Genomic DNA, 19,176 nt, shown 5'->3' with positions numbered 1-19,176 from the left:
CGCGAGGTACGCGGGATACGCGTCTGGTGTGGCCGTACCTTTAGTCATTGTCATGATCATTTGGTGCCCCCCATTGGCTCAATTTGGCTGGTGCCCCAGGGCACTCGCCCGACTGTATATATGGATAATCCGGCCTTGAGTCAGACCCCTTAGTGGTCCATTCAAAATGATAGAAGCTTCATTTCAAGTTACTGAAGAAAAGCTTTTGAGGGAACATATGCATTCTCACACATAGTCAATTGCATTTCAACTGTAAATGTAGTGTCCATTCAGCTGTGTTTTATGCAGTGAATTTGACCTTTTATTAAATTAGCTCTTGATTAATATGTTTTGCTGATATTTTATCAAAGATCCCCATGGCATGCTACTTTATGAATGCTTTTATATAGTTGTTAGGGGGACCCTAATACAGTTCTTGAAGACGTTAAATAAATTCAGCTTTGGTGCAAAATTACAGCCACTACGAGCCAGACCCACAATGAGCTTTCCACAAACCTTTTTTTAGAGGCGGGTCAAGGTGGGGGTTGGGGGTGTGGCTCTGAGCAGCTTGCGGCCGGCCACGGTACCATGCGCTCGTGTTTACAGTGGATGTATCGCAATGGCGAGGCGCACACAGCTTTTGGCCGTGTAATGTAAAATATTCTAGAACACTCCGGGTGCTCCGGCGGGAGTCCTGGAGCTCTATATCTAAATAATATCACATTATGCATAAATATCTATATCATATAATATATATTATCAGGGCCAAAATCTGTCTGCGCCTCCAGACGATATTATGAATCCTCAAACGACTGCGTCGGGTTCTCCGACGTCTCTGGTTCTTCCACTTCCACGTCAATCTGAAGTAGACTGAACCGCGACATGGAGAAGAAAGGGATTGTTGCCCTCGATTGTTGACCGCGATTGTCTTCCGCCGGAGCCCCAACGCACCACCGCCCCAATCGCGGGCAACAATCCCTTTCTCCTCCATGTCGCGGTTCATGTACTTCAGGGAGTCAAAGCCAAAGTTCCTTTCCCCCAATTCCTTCTCAACCATAACTGAGATAACCCCCACTACGAGTCTCGTTGTGGAAATACCAGAGACGTCAGAGAACCCTAAATGTTATGCGCCATAACACCAACAGCAGAATGGTTATCCACAAACAAAGAAGTGTACAGCACTTGCGTTACAGTGTGTGCATTCACACACACACACACACACACACACACACGTTTAAGACCATAAGTGATGCATTGCATGTACCACTTACTAAGAAACAGGATGTGTCTAACCATACACTGTGACTCTGCCAGCACATGTAGCAAGTAGCCTCTGGTTAAAATACTTCCTGTTTGATCAAAGTAGGCGTTAAGACTTTGACATGCTGGCATTCAAAACGCACAGAAAGACGAGGCACTCATAGGGATAGGACGATAAGAAACTCGGAAAACAGTTTGGACCAACGCGACCAAGGTGATTAACGCCACGCCCAACATGGCCAGGAACACACAAGGAGAGAGAGAGGAGGGTATAGAGGACAACTACGCTACCAGTGAGAGCCTCAGAGATCAACACCAGGACTATGTGGGGACAGAGGAGTCCTCCAATACTCTGGGAACAGTAAGAAGTCAGCAGCCGGACCCTGTGAGCCCTCCTCGGTGGCCGATCAGGGCTGTGGTGGTGCTTCTGGTCCTGCTGTCTCTTACCCTACTGGCTGGACTGCTTCGGTTTGTAATGCAACACAAGACCATAAGCATGGACGGAGACGCGGAGCAACATCACCAAAGGCTGAAGAATATGACAGAGCAACACAAGACCGTAAGCATGGAGGTGGAGCAACTTCTCCAAAGGCTGAAGAATGTGACAGAGCAGAGAGACTCACTGCTTTGTAAACAGGAATGTCCAGGTGATTGGGATAAGTTTGGTTGTAAATGTTACAGTTATTCCAGTGAGAGGGGATCCTGGAATAAGAGCAGGGACTTCTGTGTTTCCCACGGAGCAGATCTGGTGGTGGTGGACAGTAAAGAGGAGATGGACTTCATTAGCAGGAACAGCGGGGCCCCCTGGCTCGGAGCGACAGATGAGGCCAGTGAAGGGGTGTGGAGGTGGGTTGATGGGACCGTCCTGTCAGTGGATAACCCCTCCTGGGGAAAAGGGAAACCTGATGGTGGCAAGGACAAGAACTGCTTAAGGAGGGTCTGGGTGCATCCCAACTTTAAATGGACAGATGAGAGCTGTGAAGACGACCTATATGGGCTTTGTGAATATAATTTAATGACATGATGGATGAAAACATTTCTTTGTCTGACAGATGTGTTTCTTTGACTATTTTTTTTATCTTAATGCCAACTAACATTCGTTGTTTTGTTTCATACTTGTTGAGTTCTGCCATTCGATCAGAGCTGTGATTGGCTGCAAGGTTTTATATCTCCTTAAAAGGAGATGACATGAAGACGTCACTGGTCACTGCAGGAGCTGTACATAGATGCTGTTCTTGTTACATTATTTTTTTAATGTTCCCACAGTTGCTCTCTGTGTTGGAGGCTGAGGTTAGGCGGTAAAGAGTCATGACAGTCATTGGCTGGTTTTCAGTTGCTGCAAGCCACACTAGTTCTCTATTTAGGGCTTCATTTGCTGCCTTTGCCCCCTCAGCTTATTATTTAATAATTTTCCATTGAAATGTATCTCGACTTTGTCACCATACAGTGATCACTATAAAACACTTGTATAAATTATCTGTTGGTTCTACGGTGTTCAGAGTAACAGTAGACTTGTGTCTTGGTGTCTGAATGGGCTTGTGGGTCTGCACTTTTGCGTTACTGAATGAACACTTTTGAAGGTACATATGCATACATGCATTCTCACACATACAGTAATTTGTAAATTGCATATGTACATTTTGTTTCCATTCAGCTGTGTTTGCTGTAGTGAATTGTACCTTTTATTAAAGCAGCTCTTGATTAATATGTTTTGCCGATTTTTCTTCAATTGGATTTAGTTTGGACTTGGACTCTTTGAACAGACATTGTTCAAAGGGACAATGATATGGATTTTTTTAGATTTTTTATTTTTAATTTACTTTTGAGACTCAATAGAAAGTAGTTCAGTCTTTTAATCTGATCCTGGGTCAGTCAACTAGTGCCAGGGTTCAATTCCCTCTGGGGCCGCCACTGCTTAGAACAGTTGCATCATAAACCTAATGTTTCAGTCACTCATTTATCTGTAATTATTGCAGTTACATTATTGTTAAGGCGTTTTGGAGGAAGCATCCGCCAAACGATCGTACAAATGATTTCCTCTCACTTGTGCAATCTGTTCTCTAAATATTCTCTATTAGCCTACTTTTGCTGAGGGTTCAGTTTGACTTGGATGTAGACACGTGTTTTTCAGTTCAATGTCAAAGTGAGATACTATAAAATGTAAACATGGTCATTCTGCAGCTGCTCATGGCAGGTCAAGGGTCCTTGATGTACTATGCAGTCCACCCGTTAGTAGTGATAATACATATTAAAAAAGCGAACTTCCTCCTTGCATTTTTCTTGCATTTAATCTTAAGTTTCTTATTCAGTTGTTACCTTTTCTCCTCTGGCCTTTAGAATGGACGTCCACCAAAGCGGAAGGCCTCTAGTCTAGATGATCACAGCACACCCTCACAGCAGCAGCAGCAGCCGCCACCATGGTTACCGTGGTATCCATGGACCACACGCTGCACGGAGGCGGAGGACTCGGGGGGCGTCGGGAGCGTTCTCCTCCCGACGTCGTTTTCCCACGCGGGCACTTGGATACAAACACAACAGACTAGCTCAGACGTTGTTGGATCTTCTCCGTTCTCCTGCTCTGGTTTATATTCAAAGTTTTTTGTTTTGTAGATATGCCGACGTTTTGTACAGCAATAAAGTTGGATATCGGGATGTTGCAGGACTATAGGCTACTATCCGGTGTACATCAATTATTGCTTGTTTACTTGAGGCAAAATAGTCATATCAATGCACACACTAAACAAGCGTGCTTCAATCATGTTCCCTTGTACAGTTATGCAGTAGCTCGATCCGAAAAGTCCGACTGGGTCTTGGGGTCAAACATTGAGCCCTCACGCTCATTCAGTGCCATTATAAAAGGAATGCAGGTTTAAAAGAAGAATCTAAAGAAACTGCAATTTCAGGTATCAGTGTACATCCATTTACTGACCAGTAGAGGGCAGTGTCACCCCTGTAATGGACGAATATAATTAACCGCATCTTCAACAAAGAGATGTTTCCTTGCTTGTCTTGAGCGGGGCAAACAGTTTTGCACTTCCAAACAAATTAAACGGCCCGAATAATATAATATATTTGAAGTGCTGCACGTTTTTTTATGCAAACTTAGGGCACAGACGCCACTTATAAATTAGTTATGGGATTCTTATTCTGATTTTGGGTCAGGGCTACAGCCACTTTTCAGCGATGTTTGGTTTGCATACGATTGTGGTATTCCATAATTCAACATAGCTGCCATGGACAACCCAATGAAACTCATCAGGCTGACATTTATTATCCAAATAAGACTTGTACTTTGAAACAACGTTTTCTATTCAAAGGCCACTATTAAACACATTTATATTACTAATAGGATTTTGCAGTGACAATCAACTATTCAATTGGATTATTAGGTTTTAACTCGAGGATGCCGCTCGTTATCTGCTAATTAAATGAACACATGACAATACCAATAATATATAATACATATCAGTGGATGAAAGCCAAAGGCTCAATGGACAATAATCATCTTTGAAAATTCCCTTTAAAAACGGTAAATGTCAAAATATTCGTACATATTTAACAAGTGAAGGGTGCATTTAGTCTCCAGTGACTCCGAGAGTGGGCCCGGTCACGTGACTCACGGAACCTTCAGGTGGCTGCACTCTGAGGTCAAGATGTCAGACCAGCTCTACTGGTGGTGGGGTCAACAGGGCCCTCAGTTTTCCACCCTTAAGGGTACCAATGCACTCTGGACTCTCACTGTGTCTCTTACAAGAGACTCTCACTGTGAGGATGGCGTGAATGAGTCGGCTTTGAACGTATATTTCGAACGCAGTAGTTTGGTTACTTTGCCAAAATTGTGGACTTTATCGCTGCATTCTTCTCTCATCATTGATTTTCACCCCTGCGAAAAACACAACAGAGGCTGCTGAAATACTCACAACAGCAATGGCTCAGGTTCAGGACTGGCTCACTGATTCATGTCTTTCTTTAAAAGTTAAAAAAAAGTGTCTGTATGATTTTTGCCAAAAGGCCGCCAAACATTGGTGTCTTTCTGGGAGGAGAGGAGCTCGCCTTGGTAAGCGCTTTCAGATACTTGGGAGTCACTCTGGACTCGACCCTCTCATTCAGGAAACACATCAAAAAAGTGTCCAACTCTGTCAAATACAACCTGGCAAATTTCAGACAGATCAGGAATTCTTTAACCAGTAGTGCAGCTCTGATGTTTTTACACTGTATGATTTTATCACATATAGATTACTGCTTAACGAGCTGGTCACTGGCATGTACGACAGCACTCAAACCGATAGAATCTCTCTATAAAAAAGCACTAAAAACTCTGGACAAAAAACCCTTCTCCTTCCATATCTGCAAGACCCTTACAAAATACAATTTTACAACTTTTAGGTTTGCCTGTTTCATATATAAAAGTCTCCGTGGACTTGCTCCACCACTGCTGAATGAGTTCATAAAGAAAATGACTCTGAGAGGCATGAGCACCAGGGCTCACGATAGAGGAGACTGTGAGATTCCCCACAGACGCACCACGTATGGGAGGAATGTGTTGTCTGTTGTGGGGGGAGACATCTGGAACTTCCCCCCACAATAAGTGAAGGCCCCAAATATTCTTCTTTTCAAGGACAACTAAAACAATGGCTCAAATCCAATCAGAAGTGTGACCACGAGCTGGACTTGACACTAATTGAACATTATTTTTTAATGCATTGTTATATCCTGTCTACATCTGGTATCTTTACGATTGTGTAATGTATTGTGCTGTGTGTGTTGTCTCCTATACTTTATATTTTATCTATTTGTTTGCTGTGTCTTCTATTTGTATTTTATCTATTTATTTGCTGTCTCTTCTGTTTGCAGAAGAGACATCCGGCATGTTTACCAAGGGGTTTAAACATCGATGTTCATTAATGTGCACAGTCCCTATTCAAAAGTAAAGCATTTATTATTATTATCATCAAGCCCTCCGCGGTGCCGATAAGGAGCGAGCCGTCGCTATAGGGCGCGTTCCGCCGGTCCTTCGGTGCATCATGTTTACACGCACAGCTTAGCTGGTTAAAGGCTGAGTAAACAGATTAAGGTTGTATTACCAGGGACAGCGACGCATGATCGGTGTATTGAATTGCATTCAACCTTGAAGATGCATTGTGGAGGCATAGCGTTGAACGGTGATCCGGTTATCAGGACGTCTTCAGCGTGTGGTGCCGCTGCAGGAATGAATCGTTTATGATTGTGGAGAATGTGTTTGCTAGATTGAACTAAGGTGCTGTTTACATGATGGTAAATAATGTCAATGTTTGTGTGTGTGTGTGTGTGTGTGTGGACTTAGTTTAGTTTGGACTTAGTTTGTCTGTTTTTCTGTTCAATGTCAAGGTGAAACATTGTCAAATCTGCAGTATAAAAATGGTCATTCTGCAGCTGCTTTTGGCAGGTCAAGGGTCATCGATGTATATGCAGTCCACCCGTTAGTAGTGATAATACATACATACAAAAAAATATGGAACTTTCTCCTTGCATGAGTTAAGTTTCTTATTCAGTTGTTACCTTTTCTCTCCCGGTCTCAGAATGTAAGTCCACGAAAACGACAAGGCCTCCAGATGATCACAGCACACCCTCACAGCAGCAGCAGCCGCCACCATGGTTACCATGGTAACCCTGGACCACGCCCTCCACGGAGGCGGAGGACTCGGGGGCGTCGGGAGCGTTCTCCTCCCGACGTCGTTTCCCACGCGGGCACTTGGATACAAACGCAACAGACATTGAGCTCAGAAGTTGTTGGAACTTCTCCGTCTTTTTATATACTTTGGTTTCTATTCAAAGTTCTTTGTTTTGTAGATATGCCGATCACAGATTGTGTTAAGCAATACAATTGTCACAAGATGATGTGTTTTTGTCGTTGGTGGAGAACTAATTTAAACGATGCCGCGTTAAAGTTAGGGCAGGCAATTTATGTTAGAAGCATTTTTTCTCATAATTGTTGATGCTTTACATCCAGACCCAATGAATAAATCTAATGCGCCAATAAAAATAAAGGAAATTCGGATATCTTGGGATGTTGCAGGACTACACTAAACCCGTCCAATCGTTTATCTCCGGCCGACTTAATGATTGGACGGCCTTCCTGTCTGTCTATCTACATTGTAGACTGGGGGCAGATCTGCGTTGTTATTTAAGGGGGGCCCACGAACGTGGAATTTCTTCCTTGAGGGGACATCAATAATATCACCAATGTATATCAAATGATCTGCTTTAACAGACCTTAAGTGATGCACTGCATGTACCACTAACTAAGAAAAGAGGATGTGTCTAACCATACACAGTGACTCTGTAAGCACATATAGCAAGTAGCCTCTGGTTAAAATACTTCCTGTTTGATTAAAGTAGCCGTTAAGACTGACGAGCTGGCATTCAAAACGCACAGAAAAACCAAACACTCAAAGGAGTAGGACGATAAGAAACTCTGAAAACAGTTTGGACCAGAATATGGCTGAGGTGATTCACTCCACGCCCAACATGATGACCAAGGCCAGGAACACACAAGGAGATGGAGAGGAGGGTATAGAGGACGACTACGATAGCATTGAGAGCCTCAGAGATCAACACCAGGACTATGTGGAGATTGAGGAGTCCTCCAATACTCTGGGAACAGTCAGAAGTCAGCAGCAGGACCCTGTGAGCCCTCCTAGTTGTCCGATCAGGGCTGAGGTGATTCACTCCATGCCCAACATGATGACCAAGGCCAGGAACACACAAGCGGAGGGGGAGGAGGGTATAGAGGACATCTACGAAAGCATGGAGAGCCTCAGAGATCAACCCAAAGCTCTTGGAACAGTAAGAAGTCAGCAGCCGGACCCTGTGAGCCCTCCAAGGTGTCAGATCAGGGGTGTGGTGGAGCTTCTGTTCCTGCTGTCTTTTGCCATATTGTTTGGACTAGTTCGGTTTGCAATGCAAACTATGTTAGCATAGAGAGCCTCGGAGATCAACACCAGGAATGAGAGGGGACAGAGGAGTCCTCCAATACTCTGGGAACAGTAAGAAGTCAGCAGCAGGACCCTGTGAGCCCTCCTCGGTGTCCGATCAGGGCTGTGGTGGTGCTTCTGGTCCTGCTGTCTGTGTTGTCCTGCTGGCTGGACTGCTTGGGTTGGCAGTGAAACACAAGAAGAAGACTGTAAGCATCGACAGAGATATGGAGCAACACTTCCAGAGCTAGAGAGAGAGAGACTCACTGCTGTGAATATCATTTAATAAAACGATTGATTAAAACATTTGTGACTTCTTTATTTCTTAATGCCAACAGACGTTGGTTGTTTTGCTTCATACTTGTTGAGTTCTGCCATTCGATAAGAGCTGTGATTGGCTGCATGATGTTATCTTCTTAAAAAAGGAGATGACATGAAGACTTCACTGGTCAATGCAGAAGCTGTACATAGATGTTGATCTTGTTATTTTATTTTTTCAATGTTTCCACAATACCTCTAGGTGTTAAAGGCTGAGGTTAGGCGGTAATGAGTCAACACAGTCATTGGCTGGTTTTCAGCAGCGTCAAACCACACTAGTTCTCTATCTAGGGCTGCCTTTGCCTTTGTCCCCTCAGCTAATTATTTCATTATTTTTTCTGTTGAAATGTATCTTGACTTTGGCGCCACGTAGTGTGATCACTACAAAACACTTGTGCATAAATTATCTGTTGGTTCTACGGTGTTCAGAGGAACAGTAGACTTGTGTCCTTGTGTATGAATTGGCTTGTAGGCCTGCACTTATTTTTGCGTTACTGAATGAACACTTTTGAAGGTATATATGCATAGAGGCATTTGCACACATAGTTATTTGTAAATTGCATTGAATCTTTAAACGAAGAGTCCATTCAGCTTTTTTTGCTGTAGTGAATTTTAGCTTTTATTCAAGCAGCTCTTGATTAATACGTTTTGCTGATATTTTATTCATTGGATTTAGTTTGGATTTGGTCCCTCTGAACCAACGTTGTTCAACTGGGTCCATCTGTTCTATATATTCTTTATCACTTTTGCAGAGGGTTGAGTTTGACTTTGGTGTAGACGCGTGTTTTTCTATTCAATGTCAAAGTGAAACATTATCCAATGTGCAATATAAACATAGTAATTCTGTAGCTGTTTAGGTCAAGGGTCATCGTCTAGTATGTGGTACACCCGTTAGAATGGATAGTTCATACGAAAAAAATCTCCCCTTTGTTCTCCCAAACCATCTCATTTGTTACCTTTTCTATCCCGGCCTTAGAATGGACGTTACCGAAAACGGGAAGGCCTCCAGAAGATCACAGCACACCCTCACAACAGCAGCCGCCGCCATGTTACCGTGGTAACCCTGGACCACGCCCTCCACGGAGGCGGAGGACTCGGGGGATGTGGGGAGCGTTCTCTTTCCGACGTCGGTTTCCCACGCGGTCACTTGGACACAAACACAACAGACTTTGAGCTCAGACGTTGTTGGATCTTCCTCGTTTTTTTTTTTTATACTTTTGCTTTTCTAAGCAACAAAGTTTTCACAAGATGCTTTTTTGTCGTTGGTGGAAAAACGAATTCAAGCGAGCGATGCCATGTTAATGCTAGGATAGGCAATTTATTTTCGAAGCATCTTTTGGCTATATTCTTAACATCCCAAAATCAATATATGAATCGAATGCTCAGAAAAAATAAAGGAATAAAATGGGGCATCTTTGGATGTTGCAGGCCTATACTAAGCTTGCCCAATCATTTAATAAGGGCCAAATTCAATTATTGGATGGCTTACATGTCCGTTTACCTACCTGGTAGACAAGGGCGCATATCTGCTTTGTAACTCAGGGGGAGTATTTTCTTCAGGGGACTTTCAATAGATGAATTGTTACTTTCAATTCATGATACCGGGAGTAACAAAAAAAGCGTGATACCGGTTGGATGTAGAAGTCTGACACCAAGTGGTGGTGTAAATTATCTAGTTCTGCGGTGTTCAGAGAGAAACGAAGACTTGTGTCCTGTTGCAGCACTTGAACTGTTTTAGCGGCTACAAGAGACTGATTTTCCAAACTGCACCAGTCTGACCCCTAGTGGTCAAACAAGACCTTGTAAATTCAAAATGCTAGAAGCTTAGTTTTGCGATACTGAAGGAACCCTTTCGAAGGTAAATAATGCTTATATGCATTCGCACACATACAGAATAAATTGCATCGAATCTGTAAGTGTAGTGCCATAAAGCTGTGTTTGCTGTAGTGAATTTGACATTTATTAAAGCAGCTCTTGATCAATATGTTTTGCTGATATTTTATTCATTGGATTAAGTTTGGACTTGGTCCCCTTGAACAGGCATTGACCTGATATCTAATTTACTTTGGGACTCAATAAAAAAAAGGTAGGTCTTTTAATCCGATCCTGAGTTGCTCTAAGGCCTAAGGCTCAAATGTGTATTCGAAAAATGTCTTGATGTGTCTTTTGGTCCTTCTAATGTGTATCGAACAATCAACCTCATGGTCAGGCATGCAAACTGGCTCGGGCTGAAAAAGGTGAGAATGATGCGTGAGCTGAGAAAAACACAGACCCACTATAGGGTTCCAGGTTTATACTCCGGGGAGTTTTCTTTTACATTTTTTAATGTATTAGGGTTAGTCACAAGCTAAAAAAAATTACAGGACTGCGCACAATTAAGAACAAAGCATTAATTTATTATGTGCAAGGGCAGCCCCAATAGGTACATAATTTATCACAAAATTAAGAAAGAATATTGAGAAGAATAAAAAGAGGTGGGAGGACAGGGCAATAGGAGTATGCCATTATTTATTTTTCTTCTTGGTCTGGACCAGTGTCTCAAGGGCCCGCTTTCGAGCGACTTCTCTCGGCTATATCGACTAGTATGTATCAACACAGCTGGTGACCCGCTGAAAAATTCTCTTTTGGCGCGTTTCAACCGGAGGGTGCGTTCGGTTCGGTTCGCAAAGTTGCGGCACGGTTCGCGTTTCCACCGCCAAAACTGGGCGTGACATGGGGATAAAAACAAACCGCGAGGTATTATTCTGGACAATGGACGTGTCGCGTAAAACGTTAGCTTGGGCGAACAAGGAGGTGGAGCATGGACCTATTAAAGAAGACAATACTTTATTAAAGCATGCAATTATGATGTAGAACAAAATAAAAAGAAAACCAAGGTGCTTGCATGATATTGAAGCCTACAGCGATCGTTACTTAACTTGTGTGGTGGTGCCTTATCATTTGTTTACCCTCGTGTTGCCATGGCAACGCGATTGCACTCTCATTGGCTGAATCGATGAGAACGTTTTAGATCAGCCGTTCTCAATCTGTGGTACGCGTACCACTGGTGGTACGCGAGCGCCCTCTACTGGTACGCGGAGTATGAACGATTTTTTTGAAGCAATTTTTTGAAGTTGAAGCAACCGTTAAAGAAAATATGTGCATGTACCCATCATATGCAATTATGTTAAACCTGCATTGACTAACTGCTGTGACGACGATTAGGGGAAGCAACAATTTTGCAAAATCGTCCTGTGACGAGACGTTGAAGTCTGCCTTCAGAGGCCAGACATTTCTGGACTTTTGGATGCAGCGACGCAGCGAATATCCTGCGCTTTCAGACAAGGCTGTGCGCTTTCTCATTCCATTTGCGACCAGGCTTCTCTTGGTCATAAATGGTCACAAATAAGAGCGATGACTACTGTCATCATGTCATCGCTCTTATTTTATCCCCAAAAACGCAGCTGATCGGACGCATCACACGATTCGGAGGCATGCATCACATTTAAGGATTTTAAAAACTGATTCTTATTCTTTTTTAAAAAAAATGCATTCGGAAGAGAAGGGAGACTAGCGTTGCTCACGGGTTGGAATGAAAGGGAGAAAAGGGGACAGAGTTGCCTGCGGAAGCGATGTCTGAGATGCAGAGACTGCTTCACGCTACCAGTGTCAGTTTCGTACGGTGTGGAATGAGAGCTCGTGAAGGCACTATTGCGCAAGTACGCCTGCTTGCTTGCGCAATAGCATACTGCCCGAGAATGCAGTATCGCTGTCAAATCTGTCCCTGGGAAAAGTAACGTTGCTACCGCTATAATGAAATAGCGGTAATATTTCCACATTAATTGATAAAATAACGGGATGGGAAGGGGGATGGCTGTTTCAGAAGGGGGATGATTTTGATCATTTTAATTCCAAAGGGGGATGCCATCCCCCCTCAACTCGAGTGCTGGAAGCAGGTTGGATACTGAACCAAGTCTGAGGCTAAAGCAAACCTCAATCGACCCAGACATCACACCCCTCTCACTAAGGATGATAGGCCTAATTTTCAATGTGTGCCTGAGTACATTCTCCTTCAAACCTAAACATAGTTTATATTCTGACCTTATGGCACTTACTGCAGTATTTTTTAATACTGAATACGTTGTTTTTCTATGATACGCTTGTTCTTACTCATGATAGTTTGATTAGTGTTTTCGCAGTACACATGATTTCTCTCTTTGCTCTGCATGATTGCTTATAACAGGATTGTTTGACTCCAGTATTTAAATATTCATGTTCAATTCTTTGAATGTTTTTTGATGCAGTACAATTTACCTCACATGATTGGTTGACTGCAGTTGTTAAAATTAATATTCAGTGCTGTGAATGCTTTAATGCAGTATAATTGTTAATAACCTCACTAGATTGACTGGTATGTTATATGCCAGATGATATCCCCATTTGCTGGGTAGCCCTATTGAAGCAGTTGTTCAATTGTTAGTATTATCCCGTTGCAAGTGTTTAAATACAATACATGAGTTATAGACAGTTGATTGCTTCAGTCAAGTAAAGTTATGTGAATAATAAATCGTATTATTAATATTAATGCCTTCTGTGTAAACTCTATGTAGTTATAGGCCTACGCACTTTATTTTAATTCCGGTGGTACTTGGAGAGCCAAATCATTTCTAAGGTGGTACTCATGGTAAAAAGTTTGAGAACCACTGTTTTAGATAATATAAGGTCGCGGGGAGACGAAGCTATGTTCGTTTGTATGTTTTATTTACGTGACCATTTTTGTTATTTTTGTTTTCGGAATCAGTTCTCGTCGTTTACGTAGCTGCCGCGGCGATCGACATCCGGCCAACCATGAGGGTACTGTCGGCGGTGGAAACGCTCGGTGGAAACGAGGCATTTAAAGGCTCCGCTGGGCTCACGCTTGGCCGTCTCAGATGGTAGGCGACTTTCCGCTCGCGCTGTCGGATGTCCGCGCGGCTTCGAACGCATGCGAGCGCATGCGTTCGACGAGCACGGAAGCGACAGTTCCACAGGAGTGCGCCCACTTGTCGTGCCGCCTGACAGAATGCTGCGCCTTCTCTCTGTCCACTCGCCTCTCCATTGAGAATGTATTAGCAGGCGCTACAAGGACTCCATGGCTGGCCATCAGACCCCCCCCCCCCCAAAATGTTTTCTCAACGGATCTCCACGAATCACACAAGTGGTCAATTTTGTCTTCAAAACGGCGAATTTCGCCGAAAGGTGACTAGTTTGCATGCCTGCATGGTGGTTATGACCATAAGTGATAGGCTGCATTTACCACTTACTAAGAAAACAGGATGTGTTTTATCATAGACAGTGAACTGCTGAAGGGTCAGAGAGAAGCCCAACTTTAAATGGACAGATTAGAGCTGTGAAGCCAGAAACTGGGGGCTTTGTGAAAATCATTTGATAAAATGATGGATGAAAACATTTCTTTGTCTGACTGATTTATTGCTTTGATTATTTTTTATATCTTAATGCCAACAGACGTTTGTTGTTTTGTTTCATACTTGTTAAGCCACCCGATAAGAGCTTTGATTGGCTGCAAGGTGTTATCTCCTTAAAATGAGACTTCCCTGGTCATTACAGGAGCTGTACATAGATGCTTTTCTTGGTACATTATCTTTTTAATGTTTCCACAGTTGCTCTCGGTGTTGGAGGCTGAGGTTAAGAGATGAAAGGGTCATGACAGTCATTGGCTGGTTTTCAGTTGCTGCAAACCACATTAGTTCTCTATTTAGGGCTGCATTTGCTGCCTTTGCCTTTGTCCCCTCAGCTAATTAATTAATTATTTTTCTGTTTAAATGTATCTTGACTTTGTCACAATGTAACTCACTACAAAACATCCATGAATTGTCTAGTGGTTTTACAGTGTTCAGATAGAACAGTGTGTTCAGAGAGAATCATTTTACAAGCAGTACAAGTCAGACCCCTTAGTGGTCAATTCAAAATGATAGAAGCTTAATTTCAAGTTACTGAAGAAAAGCTTTTGAGGGAACACATGCATTCTCACACATACAGAGTCAATTGCATTTCAACTGTAAATGCAGTGCCCATTCAGCTGTGTTTGCTGTCGTGAATCTGACCTTTTATTAAATTAGCTCTTGTTTAATATGTTTTGCTGATATTTTATTAAAGATCCCATGGCATGCTACTTTATGAATGCTTTTATATAGCTGTTAGGGGGACCCTAATACAGTTCTTGAAGACGTTAAAGAAATTCAACCTTGATGCAGAATTACAGCCACTACGAGCCAGACCCACAATGAGCTTTCCACAAACGTACCATTTTTTAGCAGTGGGTCAAGGTGGAGGTTGGGGATGTGGGTATGAGAAGCTTGCGGCCGGCCACGGTACCATGCGCTCTTTTTACAGTGGATGTATCGCCATGGCGAGGCGCACACAGCTTTTGACCGTCTTCTATAAATATCCTAGAACACTCCGGGTGCTCCGGCGGGAGTCCTGGAGCTCTATATCTAAATAATATCATATTATACATAGATATCTATATCATATAGATTAAAGGGCCAAAAGCTGTCTGCGCCTCCAGACGATATTATGAATCTCAAACGACTGCGTCGCATTCTCCGACGTCTCTGGTTCTTCCACTTCCACGTCAATCTGAAGTAGACTACCGCGACATGGAGAAGAAAGGGATTGTTGCTCTCGATTGTTGACCGCGATTGTCTCCCGCCGGAGCCCCAACGCACCACCGCCCCAATCGCGGGCAACAATCCCTTTCTCCTCCATGCCGCGGTTCATGTACTTCAGGGAGTCAAAGCCAAAGTTCCTTTCCCCCAATTCCTTCTCAACCATATCTGAGATAACCCCCACCACGAGCCTCGTTGTGGAAATACCAGAGACGTCAGAGAACCCTTGATGTTTTGCGCCATAACACCAACAGCAGAATGGTTATCCAAACAACAAAGAAGTGTACAACACTTGCGTTTCAGTGTGTGCGTTCACACACACACACACACACACACACACACACACACACACACACACACACACACACACACACACACACACACACACACACACACACACACACACACACACACACACACACACACACACACGGCGCTCGCACGGTGCCTAGAATAAAACTACTAACATTTCCGTCACTCGTGTTTATGTCATTATTGCAGTTACATTATTGTTAGGACGCTTTGTTAAAAGCATCTGCCAAATGATCGTACAAATGTGTACCTCTTACTTTGGCCATCTGTTCTCTATATATTACTAATCACTTTTGCAGAGGGTTGAGTTTGACTTTGGTATTGACACGAGTTATTCTGTTCCATGTCAAAGTTAAACAATATCAAGTGTGCAACATGGTAATTCTGCAGCTGCTTGTCACAGGTCAAGGGTCGATGTAATATGTGGTAAACCCTTAAGTTCTGGTAAGACACAGGCCAAATTGTGACATCTAACCCAAATCTTCTCTCCTAACGCTGCTGATTCACTGTGCCTCATTGGCTATATCCTGAGCCAATCAGAGTGCTTTTTATATTCCATGATCACCATCTGCCACCGTCCACCATCAAGCATTTTTTCTCATTATTGTTGATCCTGTACATCCAGACCCAATAAATAAATCGAAGGCGCCGACTATAATAAAGGAAATCTGATATCTTGGGATGTTGCAGGACTACAATAAGCCCGTCCAATCGTTAATCTCGGACCAAATTAATGATTGGACGGCCTACCTGTCTGTCTATCTACCTGGTAGGCCAGGGGGGGATCTGCTTTGTAACTTAAGGGGGCCACGAACATGGGACTTCTTTCTGGAGTGGACATCAATAATATCACCAATGTATATCAAATGATCTCCTTTAACAGACACAGCCATTAATTAACGGTTAGCCTAGACCTATGGCTCAAATGTGTATTTGAAGAATGTCTTGATGTTTATTTAGGTCCTTTTGATGTTGATCAACAAATCAACCTTATGTTTATGACCATAAGTGATGCACTGCATGTACCACTTACTAAGAAACAGGATGTGTCTAACCATACCACAGTGACTCTGCAAGCACATGTAGCATGTAGCCTCTGGTTAAAATACTTCCTTTTTGATCAAAGTAGGTGTTAGGACTGACGAGCTGGCATTCAAAACGCACAGAAAGACCGAGCACTCATAGGGGTAGGACGATAACAAACTCTGAAAACGGTTTGGACCAGAATATGGCTGAGGCGATTTACACCACGCCCAACATGGCCAGGAACACACAAGGAGAGAGAGAGGAGAGGATAGTGGAGATCTACGCTACCAGTGAGAGCCTCAGAGATCAACACCAGGACTATGTGGGGACAGAGGAGTCCTCCAATACTCTGGGAACAGTAAGCAGTCAGCAGCCGGACCCTGTGAGCCCTCCTTGGTGTCAGATCAGGGCTGTGGTGGTGCTTCTGGTCCTGCTGTCTGTTGCCCTGCTGGCTGGACTGGTCGGGTTAGCAGTGAAACACAAGAACGTCATGGAGAGAGACATGGAGCAACTTTTCCAAATGCTGAAGAATGTGACAGAGCAACAGAAGAGCATCTCGGAGAAGACTATAAGCATGGACAGAAAAATGGAGCAACTTCACAAAAGGCTGAAGAGTGTGACAGAGCAGATAGACACACTGCTTTGTAAACAGGACTGTCCAGGTGGTTGGACTAAGTTTGGTTGTAAATGTTTCAGTTATTCCAGTGAGAGGGGATCCTGGAGTAAGAGCAGGAAGCTCTGTGTTTCCAAAGGAGCAGATCTGGTGGTCGTGGACAGTAAAGAGGAGATGGACTTCATCAACAGAGGGTACGCTGAGTACTTCTGGCTCGGAGCGACAGATGAGGCCAGTGAAGGGTCGTGGAGATGGGTTGATGGGACCGTCCTGTCAGTGGATAACCCCTCCTGGAGAAGAGGGAAACCTGATGGTGGCAAGGACAAGAACTGCTTAAGGAGGGACTGGGGGCAGCAGCCCAACATTAAATGGACAGATGAGAGCTGTAAAGCCAACAGATATGGGCTTTGTGAACATAATTTAATGAAATGATGGATGAAAACATTTCTTTGTCTGACAGATGTGTTTCTTTGACTATTTTTTTTATCTTAATGCCAACTAACATTCGTTGTTTTGTTTCATACTTGTTGAGTTCTGCCATTCGATCAGAGCTGTGATTGGCTGCAAGGTTTTATATCTCCTTAAAAGGAGATGACATGAAGGCTTCACTGGTCACTGTAGGAGCTGTACATAGATGCTGTTCTTGTTACATTATTTTTTTTAATGTTCCCACAGTTGCTCTCGGTGTTGGAGGCTGAGGTTAGGAGGTAAAGAGTCATGACAGTCATTGGCTGGTTTTCAGTTGCTGCAAACCACACTAGTTCTCTATTTAGGGCTGCTTCTGCTGGCTTTGCCTTTGTCCCCTCAGCTTATTATTTAATAATTTTCCATTGAAATGTATCTCGACTTTGTCACCATACAGTAATCACTATAAAACACTTGTATAAATTATCTGTTGGTTCTACGGTGTTCAGAGAGAACAGTAGACTTGTGTCTTGGTGTCTGAATGGGCTTGTAGGTCTGCACTTAGTTTTGCGTTACTTAATGAACACTTTTGAAGGTACATATGCATACTTGCATTCTCACACATACAGTAATTTGTAAATTGCATTGAATATGCACAATTTGTGTCCATTCAGCTGTGTTTGCTGTAGTGAATTTGACCTTTTATTAAAGCAGCTATTGATTCATTAATATGTCTTGCCGATTTTTCATTAATTGGATTTAGTTTGGACTTGGTCCCTTTGAACAGACATTGTTCAAAGGGACAATGATATGGATTTTTTGATTTTTTATTTACTTTTGAGACTCAATCGAAAATAGTTTAGTCTTTTAATCTGATCCTGGGTCGCTCAACTAGTGCCGGGGTTCAATTCCCTCTGGGGCCGCCACTGCTTAGAACAGTTGCATCATAAATCTAATGTTTCAGTCACTCATTTATCTGTAATTATTGCAGTTACATTATTGTTAAGGCGTTTTGGAGGAAGCATCCGCCAATCGATCGTACAAATGATTCCCTCTCACTTGTGCAATCTGTTCTCTAAATATTCTCCATTAGCCTACTTTTGCTGATGGTTCAGTTTGACTTTGATGTAGACATGCGTTTTTCTGTTCAATGTCAAAGTGAGATACTATAAAATGTAAACATGGTCATTCTGCAGCTGCTTATGGAAGGTCAAGGTCCTTGATGTAGTAGGCCTATGCAGTCCACCAGTTAGTAGTGATAAAACATATTAAAAAAGCGAACTTCCTCCTTGCATTTTATCTTTAAATTTCTTATTCAGTTGTTACCTTTTCTCCTCTGGCCTTTAGAATGGACGTCCACCAAAGCGGCAAGGCCTCTAGTCTAGACGATCACAGCACACCCTCACAGCAGCAGCAGCAGCCGCCACCATGGTTACCGTGGTATCCATGGACCACACGCTGCACGGAGGCGGAGGACTCGGGGGACGTCGGGAGCGTTCTCCCCCCTACGTCGTTTTCCCACTCGGGCACTTGGATACAAACACAACAGACTAGCTCAGACGTTGTTGGATCTTCTCCGTTTTCCTACTTTTGCTTCTATTCAAAGTTTTTTGTTTAGTAGATATGTCCACGTTTTGTACAGCAATAAATTTGTCAGAAGATG

The 19,176-nt window shown here is 43.2% G+C and overlaps 1 protein-coding gene across 1 annotated transcript; it reads left to right on the top strand.

Annotated features, from left to right (window-relative positions):
* The first annotated feature begins 16,653 nt into the window (after positions 1 to 16,653).
* Positions 16,654 to 17,540, top strand: LOC115532660 (CD209 antigen-like protein C). Its single transcript, XM_030342539.1, has one exon. The coding sequence runs from the start codon at positions 16,698 to 16,700 to the stop codon at positions 17,538 to 17,540; it is 843 nt and encodes a 280-aa protein (XP_030198399.1). The 5' UTR covers positions 16,654 to 16,697.
* The last annotated feature ends 1,636 nt before the right edge of the window (positions 17,541 to 19,176 follow it).

The sequence above is a fragment of the Gadus morhua genome, chromosome 19, assembly GCF_902167405.1.
Source record: "Gadus morhua chromosome 19, gadMor3.0, whole genome shotgun sequence".
NCBI classification, from domain to species: domain Eukaryota; kingdom Metazoa; phylum Chordata; class Actinopteri; order Gadiformes; family Gadidae; genus Gadus; species Gadus morhua.
Note: the sequence above shows the minus strand (reverse complement) of the source record. Positions and strands in the feature narration are given on the sequence as shown.